General features: G+C 48.9%; 1 protein-coding gene across 1 annotated transcript in view; it reads right to left on the reverse strand.

The window, feature by feature from the left end:
• Positions 1-23,064, reverse strand: part of LOC136353597 (nucleolar protein 58-like) — a 34,495-nt gene extending 11,431 nt beyond the window's left edge. Inside the window, exon 1 of the mRNA XM_066304610.1 lies at positions 22,750-23,064. Within this exon, the coding sequence (XP_066160707.1) occupies positions 22,750-23,064 (315 nt within the window). The remainder of the gene's footprint in view (positions 1-22,749) is intronic.
• Between the last annotated feature and the right edge of the window lie 356 nt (positions 23,065-23,420).

Raw genomic sequence — 23,420 nt, forward strand, 5'->3', positions numbered from 1 at the left:
CAAGTCGTCGTTTGGATCGGCCAGTCCGATGAGGCTATAAATCATACTGAGGCGGTCAATTATTAATCAGGGTTCTGGAATGTAACTGATGAGATACTATGTGCCAACGGCAGACTGGCAGAGACAGTTTATGACCGTAATTAAGCAGCCGTGACCACATGTACATATATGCATGTTAGTATGTGGGTTATAGTAGTACTTGCAGTTGGTGAACTTCATCTATAATATATGGAGTGTAGTATACTAGTATATATATTATCCTATATTAGGATGCACAACGCGTGTAGAGAATCTTAAACTAAGTCAATTTATAGGCATTTCGATTTGGATCATTAGTACACAAAAAAAGATAAAAGATTCAACATATATCCAAAAGCGAAGATAACTTTTTTCACGCTGAAAAGAAAAAAAAAATCAATAAACAAAGAATATTGTAGTTTTTTTTTTGCCAATAGCAATTATTTGAAAGGTAACAGTAATTATTTTTTAGGGGTTGAGGGGATCGAATGAATGGTTGTGAGGCACGCTACTTACACTACTAGCTAGGGCTGCATTCGTTCGGAGAACATGGGGAGGTTGGTTGTTTCGTTTTCCACGCGCACGCTTCCCAAACTACTAAACGGTGTGTTTTTTACAAAAAATTTCTATATTAAAGTTGCTTTAAAAAATCATATTAATACATTTTGAAGTTTAACATAGTTAATACTCAATTAATCATGCGCTAATGGCTCACCTCATTTTGCGTATTTTCCCAATCTTTTCAATCCCCTCTCCCTCAAACACAGCCTAGATATATTTTTACGGGGGTGAGAAGGGGAGCGAGTAGACGGCTATGAGTTGGTTAAAAAACTCATGGCCGTCATCTTAGTCTCCCCTCCTCACCCCAGTAAAAATATTAGAAAATGCTTTCATGCAGTTATTTGTATTAAATTTATAAAGTATATATAGAGTAGTGTCGGAGAGTGAACTTCTCTAGCAGGGAACCATGAGGCCCTCCTTTGTGAGTTCGGCCGGGGGCAGCGGGTGAGATTCGAGAGCTTGGTGAGCGATGCTGTGTGATCTTGAGGGGGTTCAATCCCCCAAAGACGATGGGACAAAAGGGGTTTATACAGGTTTGGGCCGCTAGGAAGTGTAATACCCTACTCCTGTGCTTGGTTGATTGAGTGTAGAACACCAGTGCTTGAGGTTGCAAGACCCAAGCGCGAGTTCACTCGGAAGTTCCCCCCTCCACCACTAGGCATGGACCTCCTTTTATACCTCAAGGGGTTACCACATGGGTCCAACAACCTAACCTAACTCCGGTGGAGAAGTATTATAATCTTTGCATTAAATGCATGTCTGGTCTCTTGACTTGGGAAGCCAAGCGCACGTCGTCTTAATGATGGGGCCTGTCAAATCTTGCCGCCTGACACGGGGGGTGCCCTTGTCAGTCACCATTTAATGGGTAAAGACTTCTGGGCTCCTATTACACCGGGAAACGGGAGCATTGCTTTGACCAGAGCGGGAGGACCGACTCCGACTGGAATAAGAGGATGAGAACCTCTCACCATCATTATTTGATGGGACATGTCGGGCTGCACGTCGCCTGACACACGCGATGGTGCGCCTGACATCCTGGGTCCCATCAGTCATTCAACCGGTCACAGACCGGTTGAGTGCACTGCACACCGCATTAAATGCGGCGTGGCGCGACCGCTCGGGTCGCCACAAATGCGGGTAGGTGGGCACCTTGAGGCAGACACCTAACCCACCATACGTGGTGACCTAGAGAGGGGGTCGGGGCTGCCCGACCCCTAGTGACGGGAGGGGGCGGCCGCCGCCCGACCTCGGGCCCGATCCCCCCTCGGGGGAGGGCCACATGGCGCCTGGGGCAGCCTCCTCCATCCATTCTATGGGAAGGAGTGGCCGCCGCCCTACCTTGGGCTCGACTCCCCTCGGGGGAGGGCCACGTGGCATCGGGGGGCAGCCTCCTCCGTTTAACCTTTTGGGAAGGAGTGGCCGCCACCCCACCTCAGGCCTGACTCCCCTCGGGGGAGGGCCACGTGGCATCGGGGGACAGCCTCCTCCGACTAGTCTTTGGGAAGAATTGGCCGCCACCCTACCTCGGGTCTGACTCCCCTCGGGGGAGGGCCACGTGGCATCGGGGGGCAGCCTACTCCCTCTAAACCTGATACCCCGGACCCATATCACCGACAGTAGTAATTAGAAAAGGCGATGATATAATATGCGTAATAAGAACTGGATCAATGTCGTGCTAAACGACAAGAAAGTAAATTAAAGGAATCAGTAATTCTTTCAGATCGACAAGCTGCTAGCAGGGATCGATCATCGAGCAAGCTGTCAGTCAGGGTGGCAATCAATCTTCAACCATCAACCCGGCCATCATCAACTGACTTTCAGTACATTCCCGGGCTGCAACTTTTTGTGGGTCGATCCCTTTGATGAATATCCAGCAGGAGTAATTAATTAGCTCCTCAACAAAGAATAATATTAACCTCACTTAATTAGTGTGTCTCCGTTTCATCTGTCCATCACATCATATCGGCACAGCTCGATCACACATTTTATTAGAAATGAACATATCAACTCGAATGGGTCCAGCCTGCCTGCCTTTTCTGAATGATCTCTCATCCCTATTCACAATGAACAGGCTAGCATGCATATATGCAGCTTGCAGCAATGCAAGTAGCAAGAGTGCGCCAGCAGAAAACTTAGATGCGATGCAATGCATCCATCCATCCATCCATATGTATGCACTGCATCTGGCAACAATGGCGATACTGCCCGGGAATGAATCAGTGTGTGTGGGGGGGGGGGGGGGGGCAGAGAGAGTGGCTGCTGCATGCAGCAAGTTGGCCAATGGCGTGCGATGCAAATGCATGGCTCAGAATGATCGATAGCCATACAGTATATATCTTCTCTACTGTTGCCTACTGTTGCAGCTGGCCTGGCTACCCCTGCCTGCCTCTTGCTAATTACTGATGGACAGATTGATCATAGTACATTATATATGCTACCGCCTCCATCCCAAAATAAATACAGCCATAGATATATATTCAGCATTTTTGAGCGTCCGTCTTATTTAAAAATTTTATGAAAAAAATTAAAAATATTAGTCACACATAAAGTACTATTCATGCATTATCATCTAATAATAATAATAATACTAATCATAATTATTTTTCAAATAAGACGAACGATGAAACATTGAGCATGAACCGTGTTAAAACTGTATTTATTTTGGGACGAAAGGAGTACTCCTAAATGATACCATCAATATTGGCAGCTGAATTGCACCTGGTATTGGGGGTCAGTACACCAGTACTCTCCAGCTGCTCCAATTTTGACTGTTTTCAGGGACCTAAGCAGAAAAGAACCTGGTATAATATCCCACTTGCAGACGTAGGTAGGTCCAAGCCCATATGGCCATATTGATCTTTGTCCAGACATTTTCCAAACTTTGCAGTGATTTCTCTCTCTCTCTCTCTCTCTCTCTCTCTCTCTTTTCTTTCCAAACAGTTGCATCAGATCAGTGCCTTTGTTTCACTGTACCTTTTACTGCGTTGTGTACGAGGCACCTTGCTGCTGTCCTCTGGTACTGTGCATGTTCCTTGTCTGCTTGCTGTGGACCTGATCTTCATTTGGGAGGAGACCGACTTCTTCCTCTTCCTTTGTTTGCATGAGAGACGCTCTGAATCCTCAGACCTGCATGCTGCACCTGCTTTATGTAGGAGTGTTATTACTGGAGTATTTCTCTATGCCCACAAGTAGGCACACAAAATGTTAATTCTCCATGAAAACCTGGTAAAATGGACCAGTACCTCTTGACCAATTGGGTAATTAACTAACCCCACGAGCTAGCTATCCCTACAAACTAAAAGCCTGCACTTTGACAGTTGACACATTGATCTTTGTATGTACAAAGTTGAAAATTTAAAGACCCTTAATTACATGGAAATGCTGACACATTTAGGTGGGAAATTACACCAATGTCTAATCTTACTCCAAGATTCATGCTTCATCTTCGACGAGCTTTAGCAAACTTTCACGAACCCTAAACTTTGACAGAATACCTATTGGTTAGAATCTTGGGTTAAGAATACAATCGAGAAGAGTGGGGGTCAAGGACGAGGAAATGGGAGGTGTGGGTCGGTCGGAAAATGGTATCATTATTAGGTGGGAAATGAAAGAGGGATGAAAACGGTCGGAAATGGTCGAAAACGGTATCATTATTTTATTGTTTTTTTGAAAACGAATGGAAACGGTCGGAAAATTTTCATATTTATGAATTCATCTATTTAGTGTCAACTTTAATGCCACGCTGACAGAAATTTAAAAAAAACTAAATTTTGAAAACGGTAACCATCGGTAAAAAGATATTATTATTATATTAGTTTTGCGGAAACGGTATCGGTACGGTCGGAAAATTTCCATACCGTTTTCACTATGTGAAGGCTACCAGCTGCCATGGTAGAGTAGTGAGGCGGTGATGGTATTGTTCGAGCCACAAGAGAGAAAGATGCTGATGGGTTAGTGTTGGAGGCAAGACTTGTAATACGGAGTGGTGTGGAGATGGGTCTCTCTTCAGTCAGGGGCGGAGGTAGGCTTAGGGCAGTTAGGACTTGAGCCCTAAACTTATCTCCAAAATCTTGTTTAATTTTTGTTAAATCGCCATGCAAATTTAAAAAAAAAAACCAACACTCGATTAGTTGAGCTCTTTCTTTCCTCAGCCTTTCATAATTTCTAGCCCCACCACTGTTTAGGAAAGGAGTCGGAGCCGAGGAAGAAGGTGGGGTGCGCGGCACCTCACATCTACAATCAAAGAGAGGAGAGCGATATGATGTTACTGTATCATGATGTTTGCTGATGCACACATATATGTTCATATGTACCCTGCCCAATCAATCCACCCGAAAATGGAAAGTGACACATCTACTGCATGCCAAAAACGATATGATGCGATATATATATATAGTGTAGCCGCCGTTAATTGGCTCCATGCATGCATGGTAGAAAGTTCTAGAATATAATTATAATCTACTACTCATGCTAAGCTATATTGTGTTCAAGACTTTGACTTGAACACACGCGCGCGCACATGGGAATTTTGACAGGAGAAAATTAGACCAAAAGCATCTCCCTTCTAGGTGTTGATCCAATCATCAAGTCGAGAAAAAGGCAACACAAGCAAGATATTGCTAATAATTCATTAGTACTGATCATATGCATGCATCTGCAGAAAGTTGGTGTCATCATCTTAATTAATTCTCCTTGCTAAATGTATTCTATTTCAAATCCATTTTGTTTGCTTTACATTAATATAGCCCTAGCTATCACGGTCAAACTAAACAATAATATGCATACGATACGAGTACATGTTTACATGATGGTACAAAACCAGTGTGTAGATATATTCTTAAAGTTTATCCATGGATGCGACAAAAGCAGAATGGACCCGGGATACAGAAAACATGATGCGTTCTAGCCGGTTCCAATGGGCAAATTAAAGGTACTATAGTACTAGTACTATGCATGCATTTGTATTTTTGTTCTGAATGCTCATGGTGGCTTGGACCACGGCCTCACTAGCTAGCTAGGTTAAATACTTTTTGATAGTATTCCGCAACAGAATTGCCAAGCATTAAACACGATGTGAAATTTTGATAATACTATATTCTCTATGTTATACTATATATTTATATCAGAACGGTGACAAGGAATTCATAAAACATATGCATTGAACATGTACCATGGTAGAGCGAGCTCCTAGATAGATTGGCCCCTTTACAATATTGTAGTCGAGTCATTGATCAAACAAAATGTTTTATTCTTCTTCCTTTTCCTACTATACCATCATGCGACAAAAGTTCCTTTTATAAAAGTTGTAAGTCGATGTTAAGCTTAACATCGATGTTTGCCCTTCGTCTTCTCTCTACTGTATCAACAAATAATTTGTCTTATCGGCAAGCCTGAGGGAGCTCATACTGATGACTAGAATAATATTTGGTTTAAAAAAATGTGATCGTCAATAATTTTAAAATTTGTAGTCTAAATTGTAAAGGAATAATATACAGAGAGCTGGCATGAAAAACACCATTTATCTTAAACTTATTTGGTTGTGCTGAACATGTTGTATCACAAAATACTCTATCTGTTGAAAAAATAAAAATAAAACTGGATATGACATATCTTAATATAACTAATCTGGACATGTTTATTTTTTTTATTCTTGAAACGAAGGAAGTAGTTATCGAAAGTTTTAAAAGTTGGACCGAATCTTATACTAAACACGAGCATTTATGAATTATGATAGGAGACAGTATTCCACAAGGTTCATCGTGAAAGCAAAATCTTCCTTGTAAGCCGAAAAGAACAAGGAAGAAAAATCAAGGTGTCCGACTACGTACAATACGGTCGAGGAACATGTTGAGGTAGCTAGCTAGCTTAGCTCGGGAGTGGAGTGGATTTAATTTATTTCTCGCGACGTTTTCTCATCACTCCTCGCGGCATAGCACATGTAGGTCCGTCTAGATCTCCTGGTAAAATTTTAAACCCTGTCACATCAAATATTTGGACGTATACATAGAGTATTAAATATAGACGAAAAAATAACTAACTACACATATTACGTGTAAATTACGAGACGAATCTTTTAAGCCTAATTGCGTTATAATTTGATAATATGGTGCTACAGTAAACATTTGCTAATGACAGATTAATTAGGCTTAATAAATTCATCTCGCGATTTACAGAAGGATTCTGTAATTTGTTTTATTATTAAACTATGTTTAATACTTTAAATGTGTATCTATATATCCGATGTGACACACCAAAACTTTACGCATTGAATCTGAACCCAGCCTAAATACAGCCGTAGTACATGAGGATGAGAGAGAGAGACGACGATCGATCGACTTGGTGCACATGCACGAAAACGAGAACGAGAGAGAAAACTGATCGACTCGAAAACCTGCAGTCCGTGTTTAAATTTCCCCGGCCCCTGCTGTGTTGCGCAGGCAATAGGGCAAGTTGTGCGACGATCGACGACGATAGATGGCGAAATGGAAAAACCATTCATTTCCACTTTAATCCTTTGTTTCTGCATCAGTGGCAGAGAGGGGGTGGGGGATGCAGCTAGTAGTACTGTAGTATGCTCCCATCGGATGGCCTATTCACCTTTAAAAAAAAGGCAAAATTTGAATTTTCAAACTTAATTTTGATATTTTCAACGTAGTTTCTTTTTTAGCATTGGCTTCTAAGTCACCGAGAACACATATATAAAAATTTTAACTACAAATTCATTTTTATTCTCTAATAAGCCGTTTTGGCTTATTACGAAAAAAACCAACCGATAAGGCCCGTACTCGCCCTGTCTCAATATATAACAATCTGATTTATGACATATCCTAGAAATACGAATATGGATAAATACATATCCAAATCTATAGATATCAAACCCGATCATAGGTTTTTATATATCGGAACGAGGAAGTAAAGTAGAGCAGAAGACGACAAGGTCATCCAGCAGCAGTGGCAGCAATACCAGTGGCAGCATCAATTCATAGGCCACAGTAGCGATCCTTTTCTGGATCCCTCCCTGCAGCCACTGGACGGCTGGACCAGCTAGCTTAGCTAGCGGCAGCTGATGCTCTCGTACGCTGATGGATGCAGCAGCATGCACTGCACACACACAAACCACCCGGGCCGCGGTTTCTAGCTTCCCCCCCGGTGTGTGGAGATGAGATGATCTCTCTCTCTCTCTCTCGGCCACAGCCACACGGGCCGTACGTTGCGCGCCGTGGTTTTTGGATGCCCAAGTTGCTCATCCGGGATGGAGAAGGACGCATGAACCGTAAGGTTGTCTCGCTATGATGTTACAGGACGGACGAAAATTTTTCGGTCCAGTACTCGAGGAGGGTTTTATTGAGGGGAAACAGCTCGATTTCCGGGGTTCACCGGAGGGACCGGGTAAAAGGATGCTACCCATATTTTAATTGGGGTCCTTGTCGTATGCTTATATATATATATATATATGTATATATATATATATATATATATATGTATATATATATATATATATTAATGATTTGTGCAGCGTTCTGGGGTAGGCTTTTTCTTATTGCTTGGCTACTTGTGTACGGGTGTTAAGGAAAATCACATACTAATAGTAGCTATCGGCTTTAATTTAGACCTGACTACTCTCTTATTATCTGGAAGAACTATTATTACCTTCTCCCTTATTATGTATTTGGGCTCTATTTACTCGCTACTGAAGCCTATGGACCTCCATGTCGGTCGTCTTTTTTATTTCAGCCCCACTCGTCCCACTAGCGCGCTCCTACTAGCCGCTCGTTGCATTCTTATCTCCTTTAACCCCTGAAATTCTCGTACGTTTCTGATGGTTTTCGCTTAATTAGATATTATCACCATGATGTCGATTATATCTACATGTTGCACCCTGGTAAGTCTAAAATCCACCCTCTCGATCACCATATATACTTTGTTCGACGCATCCACATGTTGAATTTCTCACACTTCAATGTCTTAAAATGAACCCCTAGGCATCGTGTCTTCCTGGTCTTCGGTGGTTTCAGACGCCAGTTAATTAACTGCTCGGCACCATCAGTCCTGTTGCCAACCGCAGGTTCACAACCATCCATACGTAATCCCATTCTAATCCCTATTTGTTCATCTTAAATATATGCTACTTTTTTCACTCCCATCCTAATCCCTATTCCTGAACTATTTCTATACCATTATGATTAATTGCTGAGTTTAAGAGCCTACTAATTTCCTTTCATTCCATATCATACCATATTTTAGTTTGTCCTAAGGTAAAACTGGATTTTGAAGAAACTAATTTGATGATTTTTTAAAAAAATAATTGAATTTATTTCGGCCATGACTTCTGATAAGCTACATCTAATTATTATAGAATTTGCAGGAGTAATCATTGCGAATTACAAAATTACAACTTCACTAGAAGCAAGAAAACTACTAAGAAAAACCACCCAAAAGACAGATATATCCATATATGATTGGTCAAAGTATGCATAACCATTGTTTGCAACAAACGGCTTACAAGTTGTATGTGGTCCTTATCTTCCTTGAACTAGAAATACAACATCTCCGAAACCAGCAGTCGATCGAATTCCGCCTCCATCACCGTTAGCGAATGATGTTTAACCAAAGGGGAAGAAAATGTTGGGGACTAGCTGAGCGGTAAATCAGTCATTAGTTCATATCTTAGCACCACCAAAGGAACATGATCAGACGGGGATACCGCAGCAAGGATATTGCGCTCTAATTTAGGGCCTGTTTGGATGCATTACATCGGTTGTTGGGACACTAATTGTAAGTATTAACCGTAGACTAATGATAAAACCCATTTTATAACCCTGGACTAATTCACGAGATGAATCTATTAAGCCTAATTAATTCATGATTAGCCTATGTGATGCTACAGTAAGCATGTGCTAATTATGGATTAACTAGGCTTAAAAAAATTATCTCACGAATTAGCTCTCATTTATACAATTAGTTTTGTGGGTAGTCTATGTTTAGTACTCCAAATTAGTGTCCAAATATCCGATGTGACATGGACGTACTACATTTTATTCTCTAGATCCAAACACCACCTTAGACATGAATTTGTCCTTTCACTTGGAAGACCCGCTACCTTCTTCCTTATTATGTATCTGGGATCTATTTATTATAAAAGTTAGTCGATATAGTAGAATGACGTCTAACCTTCTCGATCACTTCAGTCATTGATTACCCAAGACACGCTAGATGACAATATAGCAGCACACGATATTTGTTAACGAGATTCAGGCCAAACCTACATCCTCGAGGTTCTGATGATGAGCGCTCCTCCTCAATGGATATAGCACCTAGGCTCTACAAGTACATGGCCTCGTCGTTATCATCTCCCTACGTGTCTACGCTAAATTGTAGTCGTTACGTTTACATTGTGGTGTCTCCCTCCCTATTTAAAGAATTGTCGGGTTACAGAGTCCGATTCTAATTCCACCCCTTACCACCTATTACAACTCTAAATCCAATTGTAATCAAATAGGACTAATATATTCGACACCTATTCACTATTCGCTCTCTAGTGAAGCCTACAAACGTCCATAGATGTAGTCTTCCTCATTTCAGCCCCGCTCCGGCCCCTCTGTTCACCCCACTAGTTCATCCCATCGGCCTCTCATTGAATCCTTATCTCCCTTAGGTCCCCGAGAAATCTCCGTGCCTTTTCATTTTTTTACCTTATGGTTTCCGTAATTTTTTAATTGATCATAAATCTTACTAGGGAAACTAATTTATTAATTTGATCATTTTCAGATAAAATTCAGTCCATGGTTAACTAATTAATTAGTAAATCCGGAAAACAAATTAATCCAGCCGGTGCGTGTACGTCTGTCCAAAGGTATACTATATGGAACCAACCGGGCATGCATGGTGGATCGGCACGCACATACAGTATGTCTCAAGTACTGTACATGACCTGTGACGACTCTGTGAGTATTTTTGTTTGTAATTAAATAAAGTTGCTGGATGAGCCGGAACAAGGGGATGGAGGCCGGATTGGGGCATGCATGTACATGGTCGGCAGCAGAAAATACCAGGTGCAGCATCATACGTACATATCGATGGACAGCATCATCATGCGGCGGGCAAAGCATCGCATAGCCAGCTGCACTAGCACTACGTTCCAGCATCATCCATCTGCTCCCCAGCCCCAACACGACAAATAAAAGCCGGAGAGAGAGAGAGCAGGTATAATAGATAAACAGTTATAAATATATTTTAAAGAGATAAAAGAAAAGAGAGAAAAGTAACGGGCTATAAATTTGTAGCCAGCTACAGCATGGCCTTCAAGATATAATGTATGTATGATAGATAGGACCATATATTAATAGTATAGTAAGCAACTATTATATAAATTGACTATTACATCGACTATAAATGATTTTAGAGTTAGTAGGGGCCTGCACTGTTAAACTTGCTCAGAGAGAGAGAGAGAGAGAGAGAGAGAGAGAGAGAGAGAGCGCGCGGCGCCTTTGGTTTTGGTTTTGGTTTGCTGCAGAGGGGGGCTGCATTTGGCCTCTTCTCGCTTTGCATTTTTGTGGCCCAGCCAAGCCGCCTGTCACCTCTCCCGCCCACTTGCCCATGTTGCATACCGGCCGCTTCCACATTTCTTACATGCCCACGCACCTATTCATGCATACAGCCGGCCCCCACCACCTGCCCAATTGGACATTAATTTGCTTTTCATTTTGTAGATCGATATCCTCAAAAAGAAAAAGAAAAAAAGGGATGGAGAGGGCCGGAGATATATTTCTTGTAATGATTATTGTTTGCCAGGTTTAATCCTCTGCCATATCTAGCTTGAATTTTTTTTCCAAATGGGCTCTGAATTAGCGGTCGTGCGAGTTGGAACTTGGAACCAACGACCACGCGACACGGTACTGGTTAGGAGACAATCGCTTGACTATAGTGGTTCGATTTTTCTTAAGTTAATGTTTTGTGTTTTTAGTCATCGAGTTAATTGTTTGAAATTAAAAGAGATTGTTAATTTTTCTTAGAGAAAAACACCCATAAACACAAAAAGATTGTTGTTTTCCCCCCTATATGTTGTTATTTTATTACCATTAATTAATTTTATATTTCTTTTATGTGCTGCCACTATCAGACTACAGAGCTTGAGGGTGAGAAAACATTAGAAACATATTATGGAGTATTCAGTTTTCCAACAAAAACATAATTACTGCCGATCGATAACCCATAGTTGTAGCCTTGTAGGCGTACACACCTAGCAACCACCGCCTCTGGCTGCAGGCTGCAACTCAATGCATGGGAAATTAATTTTTAGTTCCCCAAAAAAGAGATTTCTTAATTTTGAATTTTATGAAGTTTTATTTCTGAGAAATTTCGATGTTCCAAATGAGTTCTAAATTAGCGGTCCTGTGAGTAGAAATCAACCTAAGTAGAAACACTGGAGCGGTACTAAGTTAGCGACAGTTTGCATGTTCACTGTAATAATAGTGTTCCCATGTTTTACGTCTTTTTAGTAGCAAGTTGATCATTTGAAAAAGAAACGGCTGTTTTTCTCCATCTCTAATTTTATCCTGGTCTTAATAATTTTTCTAGTGCACTATAAAAACTACTGGTAGTAATTATTAAGATCGTTTACCACTTAGTTTAAGATAATGCTTCTGATTCTCTGCGATGGCTCCTATGGAGATAGACCATGGAAACAGTCTTACAGCTGCATCTATCTTATCAAGACATGAGTATACACGTGTTGTGGACGTTTGTGTTTGTATTGTGTTTGTTCTCTGATTAGAAAAAAAATTATACTATACTATACTATAGACCTTGATAAAAGGAATTAGTACAATCAATAAATTGTGGTTAAGTATTTTATTAGTGGTTATGTAAATTAAAAACAACAATTAATCTCTTGATATGTTGGAGAACACATGCATATCAATTTATAGTAGTCTTCTCCTGAGAAGTTTCCTATTGGACGCTAGCTTATCCATCAGAATATAATTATGCCTACTTGCAGCCTAAATGCTTGACACACCCATGATTCATTTCTCTTTCTAGGAAGAAAGTTTCTCTTTCTAAGAACCTTCTTCCCCCTCACACCTAATTATAGACGAATGCCCTTCGCTTTCTTCACTTGTCACAATTCTGGGCACGCTTTTTTTAGCTTTTCTTATTGCTAGAAACTAATTTTATCTGTTCCTTTCTTCCTCCATTTTGAACATACATATATCACAAAAATTCCGCCCAAAAAATAAATACATGTTGAACATAAATATATACGTCTCCTAAATTTCACGTTGTTTAGAGCTATGTTTAATTAATTAGATGCATCCAGTTAGTATTATTTTTCTTCTAGCTTTTTAAATTTTTTTTTTGTTTGCTGTCGCGGCCGCCATAGGATTTTGCACCTTGGTCCAACAGTTTTTGATTTTTAATAATAAATTAATGGGTGACCAGATACTCTGATCAAAAAGATTAAATAGGGATGACGCACACGCCAATCCGCTCAAGTGACGACACAGTCCTTGACTTCCTTGAAGCACGTGCACGTCAAACCGGTTAGTATTATAGACTAATTCTTTCTGTTTATGTCACTGCTAATTTTATTTTATCTTTAATTAGCACAGCTTAAGAAATCAAATTAATTATACCATAACTTAGGGCGTCGATGTTTTTTATAATTGGACTGTGTCGAAACATGATTTCGGCAATAATAAAAGGGGGTAGCGCACGAGACCTAAAAGTGGATGGATGCGGAGACAAAGGATTTAGACAGGTTCAGGCCCTCTCAATGAGAGGTAATACCCTACTCCTGTTTGGGGATTTGAATCCGCCGGGTGTAGTATAGATCTGACGATCAGGTTGTGTCATCATACCCCCTAGAGGGCCTCCTGCCCACCTTATATAGGATGGGGGGCAGGATTACAAGATAGAAACCTTAACCAATACGGTATCGGTTTCCTAAATCTACTTTACAATATTATCAAACCAGGACTTTAGGCCGTTCCGTAATATACAAGGAAACGTAACACCCAAGTCATGATCTGTTACATATTACATAGATATAAGTTATCCCCTATGACTAGTCGGATAACCATGCCGTATGGGTATGGGGTACCCATAATATCCACAGTAGCCCCTGAGACCTTCGCAGTCGAAAAGATAATCTTCTCTCGAACCAGATTACTCCAAAGCCGAGTGCTTCAATCATCTTTGTCATGGTCTCCCGAGTACTTTTACCAAATCTGAAGACTGTGGAGGGCTGGAAAATAAAGTCAGGTGCACCGACTAGATGCACCTAATAGGTGTAGCCCCCGACAATGTGGTTAATTGAACAAACCAAACATATAGTCAAGGAATAAATAATCCAACCAACCGAGTGGTTTTGATAATCGTAATCAACCAAGTGACTTGATATCAATATATAGCATATGCGGTGTGAATCCTCCAAATAACATGATCCGAGTGTGTCGGTGATATGGGACCGGGAGTATCATGACTAGAGGCTTGAGGCAGACACAATCGCCCACGTGGCCTGGCACCTTCGGGGACGTCGGGCCCGAGGGTGAGGTGTCCGCCCTCCTCCTGATTTCCCCCGAGGGGGGGTCGGGTTGCGTTTGCCCCGGCCCCGAGGGCCGAGGCACCCCGACCCCCTTAAGGAAGTCTGCGCCACATATATGGGATAAGTGAGCACAGCTGTGCTCACCTAACAGCATTTATTGCAGTCTGGTCAAGCGTGTCACACTGCATGCAGCGCAGTACGGCGCGTTCCTTTATCCGGTCTGTGACCAGTCACAGACCGGTCAGATCACGGGTTAGGTGGCGACTGGCGGTCTGACGCACGCCTTACCCCATCCCGTCAAGGTGTGAGTTTCTAAGCACTCGTCCCCAGCTGGAGCTAGCGTGTTACATCCCAGAGATGGCACGTTAACTCCGATCGATATATACCAGGCTTCATCCTAACCATTACAGGCAAGGTGTTACACAAGGAAGGGCAAACATGCATGTTGTTAAACTGACGCGTGGTGGACAAGAATGACCGGTCTGGCACTGGTCGCGTCAGCAACGGGCAGCCACGATCCCACGTTGCGCCTGTCGTCGCCGGGAGTGGAGGTAGGTGTGGGCTGTCCCATCGGAGTGTCATTCGGACAGCAACCATACCAATCTCCGTCCATAAAGAGAAGAAAAGTCCAGTTTGGAAAGGGGAGGGGTGCATGTGGTATCCCCTTGAAGTATAAAAGGAGGACCTTGCCCATAGAGAGGGGGTTGGGTGGATTCTTTTCCAGATTTAGAGCTTAGAACGGGGGGGGGGGGAGTTGGCTCACACTTTGTAGCTCATTCATACACAAATCCACAAAAACACAATCGGGTCACCCATAACCCTCGGTCACCACGTTCCCGGCCTGGCCAGTCTCGACATGCGGATCTCCCCAGGCACTAGCCCCGACCCGCGCTTTTCGAGGACTGGGACTTGGGCACGGGCCCTTATTTCAAGCTAAGACACAAAAAGACCACGGCACAGATCATCCTCATCTCATATATAGCAAAATAAAACTAATACAAAATTTTTTTCATCATTTCTCATTGCAGATTAAGTTAAATTGTACAAAAAAGAGGCATGAAGGCCTTAGAAGAAAGAACAAGAAAAAAGTTAAGATTGGCGGGGGCCTGGGGGCTCATTCAAATGCGCCCGGGTCGCCGGCCTCGTCGCCACCGTCGTCCTCGCCGCTGGCGTCGCCCTCCTGGATGGCGCTGGAGGAGTTCCCTCCCGGGACCGAGGACGACGCGCGCGCGCGCGTCGGGGATGCTGCTGACCACATCGTCAACGGCTTCGAGGGCTCGGCCCCTCGGCTCGCGTTCGCCCCCAGCTCTGACGAGGAGGGCGACGCCAGCGGCGAGGACGACGGTGGCGACGAGGCCGGCGACCCGGGCGCATTTGAATGAGCCCCCAGGCCCCCGCCAATCTTAACTTTTTTCTTGTTCTTTCTTCTAAGGCCTTCATGCCTCTTTTTTGTACAATTTAACTTAATCTGCAATGAGAAATGATGAAAAAATTTTTGTATTAGTTTTATTTTGCTATATATGAGATGAGGATGATCTGTGCCGTGGTCTTTTTGTGTCTTAGCTTGAAATAAGGGCCCGTGCCCAAGTCCCAGTCCTCGAAAAGCGCGGGTCGGGGCTAGTGCCTGGGGAGATCCGCATGTCGAGACTGGCCAGGCCGGGAACGTGGTGACCGAGGGTTATGGGTGACCCGATTGTGGGTTTTTGCCGATTCCCCCCCGGAGTTCACCACGCCCCGGGGCACGGCTCGGTTCTGGGCCCCGTTTGGCGATTTTAGCTGACCGAACCGAGCCCCCGAGGGCAAGGTTGAGCACGAGTGACATTATTTCAAGTCAAGATTCTTCAAAAGGAAAAAACGGCACAGACACAACCTTTAGAAAATTGAAACTGCTTTTATTGAAATGCTGAAATAAAGGAAAAAGGGATATATGTGCATGTGTGGTAGCCCCCGGCCAATCCTGCACACCCGAGGGGGGTGCGGGGTTGGCCCGAGCCAAAACCTGATACCCGACCCCCCCCCTTTCAGGGGTAGAGTAGAAGCGACGAAGGTGTTCGATGTTCCACGGGTTTGGCAGCTCCGTGCCGTCGCCCATGGCCAGCCGTACCGAGCCCGGCCGGGGGACACCGATCACTCGATACGGACCCTCCCACATTGGTGAGAGCTTGCTCAATCCAGCACGCGTTTGGACGCGGCGTAGGATGAGGTCGTCGACGCAGAGTGATCGGGCCCGGACGTGGCGCTGATGGTAGCGCCGCAGGCTCTGCTGGTAGCGCGCAGCTCGGAGGGCCGCGCGCCGCCTTCGTTCTTCCAAGTAGTCGAGGTCATCTCTACGAAGCTGATCTTGATCAGCCTCGCAGTACATGGTGGCCCGAGGAGACCTCAGGGTGAGCTCAGATGGGAGAACCGCTTCTGCGCCGTAGACGAGGAAGAAAGGCGTTTCCCCGGTCGCTCGGCTTGGTGTGGTTCGGTTCGCCCAGAGCACCGCTGGCAACTCCTCGATCCATGAATCGCCGTGCTTCTTGAGAATGTTGAAGGTCTTGGTTTTGAGGCCTTTAAGGATTTCTGCATTGGCGCGCTCCACTTGGCCATTGCTTCTGGGGTGGGCAGGTGAGGCGAAGCAGAGCTTGATGCCCATGTCTTCGCAGTAGTCGCCGAAGAGTTCACTAGTGAATTGGGTGCCATTATCCGTAATAATACGGTTAGGCACTCCAAAACGGGCCGTGATGCCCTTAATGAATTTAAGAGCAGAGTGCTTATCGATCTTGACAACCGGATAAGCCTCGGGCCACTTAGTGAACTTGTCGATCGCAACATACAGATACTCAAACCCGCCCGGGGCTCGTTTGAACGGTCCCAGGATATCAAGCCCCCAGACAGCAAATGGCCATGACAGTGGTATGATCTGCAGGGCCTGGGCCGGCTGATGGATTTGCTTGGCGTGAAACTGACACGCTCTGCATCGCCGGACCAGATCGACTGCGTCATTGAGAGCTGTCGGCCAATAAAATCCTTGACGAAAGGCCTTGCCAACCAGGGTACGCGAGGCGGAATGGGCTCCGCACTCGCCCTCATGGATGTCAGCAAGAAGCTCAACGCCTTGTTCCTGAGGAAGGCACTTCAGGAGGATTCCGTTTGCCGCGCGCCGATAGAGGGTCCCTTCTACCAACACGTAGCGTTTGGAAATGCGTTGTACGCGTTCACTCCCTTCGCGGTCCTCAGGTAGAGTCTTATCTGCGAGGTATGTTTGGATCTCAGAGATCCAAGCAATCAATCTAAAGGAGCTTGGAGCGCTCCCTTCGGGTCCCGAGGCCTGGACTCCGACGGGCCTCGGGGGCCGGTCAGGCGCATCCGTCTCCCCTAAGGGGTCGGGTCGCGCCGACGGCTGAGTAAGCCTTTCTTCAAAGGCGCCCGGTGGGGTCTGGGCTCGCGAGGACGCGAGCCTTGAGAGTTCATCGGCAATCATATTATCCCGTCTGGGCACATGCCGAAGCTCTATCCCGTCAAAATGGCGCTCCATACGCCGTACTTGGCGCACGTAGGCGTCCATCTGCGGATCAGAGCACCGGTACTCCTTACAGACTTGGTTAACAACCAGCTGAGAGTCACCTAACACCAGGAGGCGGCGGATCCCCAGCCCGGCCGCCACTCTGAGTCCGGCAAGGAGTCCCTCGTACTCTGCCATATTATTGGTCGCTCGAAAGTCGAGGCGGACCAAGTATCTGAGGACGTCTCCGTTCGGAGAGGTCAACGTGACCCCTGCACCGGCGCCCTGGAGAGACAAAGAACCGTCGAACTGCATCACCCAGTGGGCGGTGTGAGGCAGCTGAGAGGGGTTCGTGCTGGCCTCGGGTATTGAGACAGTCTCTGGAGCCGGGGTCCACTCTGCCACAAAATCGGCGAGGGCCTGGCTCTTGATAGCGTGGCGTGGTTCAAAGTGCAGATCGAACTCAGAAAGCTCGATTGCCCACTTTACCACTCGTCCTGTACCCTCTCGATTATGCAAGATTTGACCGAGGGGGTAAGACGTAACCACAGTGATCCGATGCGCCTGGAAATAATGGCGCAGTTTCCTCGAGGCCATCAGAATAGCGTAAAGCATCTTCTGGGCCTGTGGGTATCGGGTCTTGGCGTCCCGGAGGGCCTCACTAACAAAGTAGACAGGCCGCTGCACCTTTCGGCGGGGCCGATCCTCTTCGCTAGGGACCGTACCCCCGGGGCGTTCTTCGTCCGAGTGGCCCCTCGGGGCGCACTCGTCTTCTGTGCCGATGACCTCGGGGTCGGAGGACGACAGGAGCGGCCTTCCCACAGTGGCCTCGGGGCCGTCCTGGGGGTCGGGGGCTCCTGGCGTCATCGGACAAGCGGGCAAAGGGCCAACTCCGGTCGTCAGGGGCCTTAGGCCACCGTTCGGCTTGGGGGCCTCTTCTCCCTGCTCTCTCCCGGGTCGAATCGGTACAGGGTTAGCCTCGGGGTCAGAGGGCGATAGGTGCGGCCTCCCCGCAGTGGCCTCGGGGCCTTCCTGAGGGTCGGGGGCGCCCAGCACCGTCTGACGAGCGGGGAGAGGGCCGACTCCGGTCGTCAGGGGCCTTAGGCCACCGTTCGGCTCGGGGGCCTCTCCTCCCTGCTTGCTCCCGGGCCAAGTCAGCACAGGGTGGGGGTGCGCGGAATGAGGATTGTCTTCATCGCGCTCCACAGCCAACGCTGCACTAACTACTTGGGGGGTCGCCGCTAAGTAAAGTAGCAGGGGCTCATTTGGCTCCGGGGCGACTAGAACCGGGGGAGAGCTGAGATATGCCTTTAACTGAGTAAGGGCATGTTCAGCTTCCTCCGTCCAAGTGAACGGCCCCGAGCGCTTGAGGAGCTTAAACAAGGGAAGCGCCTTCTCTCCCAGCCTTGATATGAAACGACTTAGGGCGGCCATGCAACCAGTGACGCACTGCACATCCCTAAGTTTGCTGGGGGGGCGGATCCGCTCTATAGCTCGTATCTTCTCGGGGTTGGCCTCAATGCCTCGGGCAGAGACCAAAAACCCGAGAAGCTTGCCCGCAGGTACACCAAACACGCACTTATCGGGGTTCAGTTTTATGCGGGCGGAGCGGAGGTTCTCAAAAGTTTCCGCTAGATCTGAGAGTAAGGTCTCTTGGTTGCGCGTTTTTACAACCAAGTCATCGACATACGCCTCAACATTACGTCCTATTTGGCTACCCAAAGAAATTCGAGTAGTACGCTGAAAAGTAGGACCTGCATTCTTTAATCCGAAGGGCATTGATGTATAACAATAGGTTCCTACGGGGGTAATGAACGCAGTTTTTTCCTCATCCTCCCTAGCCATGCGAATCTGATGGTAACCAGAGTATGCATCTAGAAAACACAAAAGGTCGCACCCCGCAGTGGAGTCGACGATCTGATCTATGCGAGGCAGGGGGTAAGGATCCTTAGGACATGCCTTGTTAAGGTCGGTGTAGTCGATGCACATCCGAAGCTTGCCGTTCGCCTTGGGAACGACCACCGGGTTCGCCAGCCACTCCGGATGGATGACCTCACGGATGAACCCGGCCTCCAAAAGTTTAGCCACCTCCTCGCGGATGAAGGCTTGACGTTCCGGGGCTTGCCGCCGCACTTTCTGCCGGACCGGCCTTGCGCCCGGCCGCACGGCGAGACGGTGCTCAATCACCTCCCTGGGGACCCCGGGCATGTCCGCTGGTCTCCATGCGAAGACGTCAGCGTTTGCCCGCAGGAAGGAGACGAGCGCGTCTTCCTATTTGCCATCCAGAAGACCACCGATCCGTGTGGTCTTGGATGGGCCGTCGCCCAAGGCAACCTCCTTGACCGGGACCTCGTCGCATGTGGCCATCCGCTGCCTCGGGGCGGTGGGGGCAGAGGGGCCAAGCCTCTCGTCACCACCCTCGGGCTTGGACGCAGCAGCGAGGCGGTCCGCGCGCTGCTCCATGCAAGCAAGCGCGGCTTTAAGGTCGCCACGGACAGAGATGGGGCCACCGGGGCCCGGCATCTTCATCTGGAGGTAGGCGTAGTGGACCGCCGCCATGAACTTCACCAACGCGGGTCTCCCTAGGACCGCGTTGTAGGGCAGACTGAGGTCCGCCACATCGAAGCTCACCCGCTCCGTGCGGAAGTTGGCGGGTCCACCGAAGGTGACCGGTAGGTCGATGTGACCTAATGGCCACGTGTGCCCCGGCGTCACACCGATGATCGGTTGAGACGGCTGGAGCACCATCCCCGGGGCCTTGATAGCATCAAAGGCCGCGGGGGAAAGGATGTTGAGAGCCGCTCCTCCATCTATGAGGACACGTCCCAACTTCACGTTGCAGATGGTGGGGGAAACCACCATCGCAGCCTGCCCTCCCCGGGCAATGCACGGTGGGTGGTCGGTCTGGTCGAAAGTGAGGGCAACCTCCGACCACCGCGCCCGACGCATCGCCTCATGGGTAGGGGCCATGGCCAGAAGCTCTCGCTTCATAGCCTTGAAGCTCCGGCGAGAGACGTGAGCACATGCTCCTCCATCGACGGTGGCAATGGTGGCCCCAGGTTCTTGGAAACCTAGGTCATCATCACCATCATCGATGTCAACAGCGGGGGCCTTCTGCTTGGCCTCACTTCGCCGTTTGCCGGAAGGAACCGCCGGGGACTTGCCCTCACGGCGTTCCTGCCTCCTGTCCTCCTCCCATTTCCTCGTTCGCTCGGCCAGGTTTTTGACCGCACGACAGTCCGCGAGATCGTGGAGGGAGGTGTTGTGGACAGAGCACCACCTGCCGGCGAGGCGCTCCCTGCTGGGTGTACCAGCCTCGTTCTTTTTGTCGCTCGCAGGCCTCCCCTTTCGAGTGGCCCGCGGAGCGCCCTCGACGGCGAGGACATGACCCTCGTCGCCGGAACGGTCCGGCCTCTTCTTCCTCCTCCTGTCACGCCGCCCTGTCTGAGCGGCGGATCCGGGGGCGGCCGAAGCTGCCACTCCGGAACCGGAGGAGTTCCAGGTCCAGGCCTCCTCCTTACGAGCCACTCGGTCCGCGAGCTGAAAAAGCTCTGCGGTAGTCTGGGGCTCTTTGGAGGCAATCTTTTCGAGCATGCGGTTGTGCCGCACACCCCCCCTGAACGCGTAGATCACCGCGTGTGCAGGGATGCATGGTATAGTATTGCGGACTTGGCAAAACCGCTGAATGTACGAGCGAAGCGACTCATCATCGCCTCGCTGTACTGCATGCAAGTCCGCTTCTTCGCCTGGGCGCGGATATGTGCCTTGGAAGTTCATGGTGAACTGTTGGCACAAATCTTCCCAGGAGTGGACCGACGCGGGTGGCAGGTTCGGGCCGCTGCCATGCGTAATACCCTACTCGTGTGTCTTGCGGGCAGACGATCTTTCCAGATACAGAGGGAGAGCGAGAGCTTGAGATCTCACCCTAAGCCCCCGGCCGAACTGGCAAAGGGGGGCCTGCGCGGTCTCCCGGTGAGGAGCCACGAGCTCCGTCATCTGGCGCGCCAGGTAGGGGGCTCAGCGTGTGTTTTCTGAGCTCTCAGACTCTTCCGTGTGCGCCAAGTTTTTCTTGTTCAGCCTAATGGCCGAGCAAGGAAAAGCGCACGACCTCTCTCCGAGTGTGAGCGGCGACGACGGGGAGCCGAATCCACGCCGTCGAGCTCGTACTCCCCCACCTCCTCCGCGCCAAAGCCCTAAGCAGGGGGAGGCGCTTGAGAGGGTCGACAAATCCGTGGCATCACCAGTCGCAGGTGATGCAGGAGAACGGCGAGATGGGGAGCGTCGCCTCCTCGTCTACGGCGACGGCAGCACGCCTCAGGGTGCGCTTCAGGCTGCTGGCGCGCTCCTACGACACCCGCCTGTCGTCCCTGACCCGGAGTCTCCAGCCCAACGATGGCTGGAAGACGTGGCCAACTTGGTCATGACGGCACAGCAGCGCCTGGGTGCTGGTGGACGGTCCGCCACCACCAAGACCTCCGGCGCCGCTACCACCGGCTCCGTGTCATCAAGGCGGAGGGCGCGGCGAGCGGCGGCGGCTGCACGTCATCCAGGGAGAGAAATTGGAGTCCCGGGCCTGGTAACTCGCTAGCACGAGTTCAACCGCCCCCCGGGCGAGGTCCCTCGAGGATGACTTGATGGTCTTCTCGAGCTCCTCGGGGAGTCGTTCGAGGACCCAGGCCATCCTGTTGAGGTGCGGAGCGAGGCCTTCCAGATTGGTGGGGGGCACCGTCGTCTGGCCTCTCCAGAGGCCTGCTTGCCGACCGGCGCGCTTCATGCGGGAGACCGCATCCCAAAGCATGTCGGGCCCAATCTCGCCCGCCAAGCGAAGGGCCTCGGCCTCCCCGGTGGAGGAGTCCAGCGCTCGCTGCATTTCCGCGACGGTGTGTTCGGCAGCTGCGAGGCGGGCGGCTAAGTCGCTTTCGCCCGCGGCCGCCCCGCCGATAGGCGCCCTTGCGTCCAGCTCCTTTTCCCGCGCCTCGAGGTCAGCAGCCCGCTGCTCCAGTGCGGCTCTCTCGGCGCGGACGCATTCGAGATTGCGGCGCGCCTGCTCCTCCTGCGCCGCCTCGCGAAGGGACAGGCTGTCCGCCAGCCGTTTGGTCCTGGCCTCAGCCTCCTCGAGAGCTCGCTCCCGCTCAGCGAGTGCGTCCTCGCGGAGGCGGAGCGCGCACTCCTCCTCGGCGCAGGCGGCCTCATGCGCCGCCAGCGTCGCCTCTCGGAGACCAGCGGCGGCCTTGCGGTCCGTCAAGCCCCTCTCCACGGCGCCGGCGTGTTCTTCCAGCGCCATGGCACGGGCCTCAAGGGCCTCCTCGCGCCGCCGAAACGCCGCTTCAGTCTCCGTTACCCGCCGCTCTCGGGCAGCGGCGGAGTCAAGGACCCCTTGGGCGGCGTCGAGCTTTTTCTTCAGCTCCGCCTCCCAGCTTGCGTGCTGAAGGCGGAGAGTGTCTTGCGCCTCGATCATCGCGGTGGTAGAGATGAGGGCGGCCGCCCGCTCCTCCTCCACCTCACGGGCGATCTCCGCCAGCGCCGCTTTCCGGGCTTCAAGCTCCGAGACATGACGGCGGTGAGCCTTACGGCCCACCTCCACCATGGCGTCCACCGAGCGCCGCCCCTCCTCAACACGCGCCCATGCGGCCTCGAGCTCCGCTCGTTCTGCACGCAGGGCCTCCACTTGGGTGTTGAACCCATCCAGCACTGCGGTGTTTGCGGCGGCCAGGGCCTGCAGAAGGGGCTCGGCGCTCAGCGGGGCGACAGAAGATGAGGAGAAGAGCCGCCTTGGAGAAAAGGCGACGTGGCTTGGCCCCCCGGAGGATGCAC

This window comes from Oryza sativa, chromosome 1 (assembly GCF_034140825.1).
Source record: "Oryza sativa Japonica Group chromosome 1, ASM3414082v1".
Taxonomy (NCBI): Eukaryota; Viridiplantae; Streptophyta; class Magnoliopsida; order Poales; family Poaceae; genus Oryza; species Oryza sativa.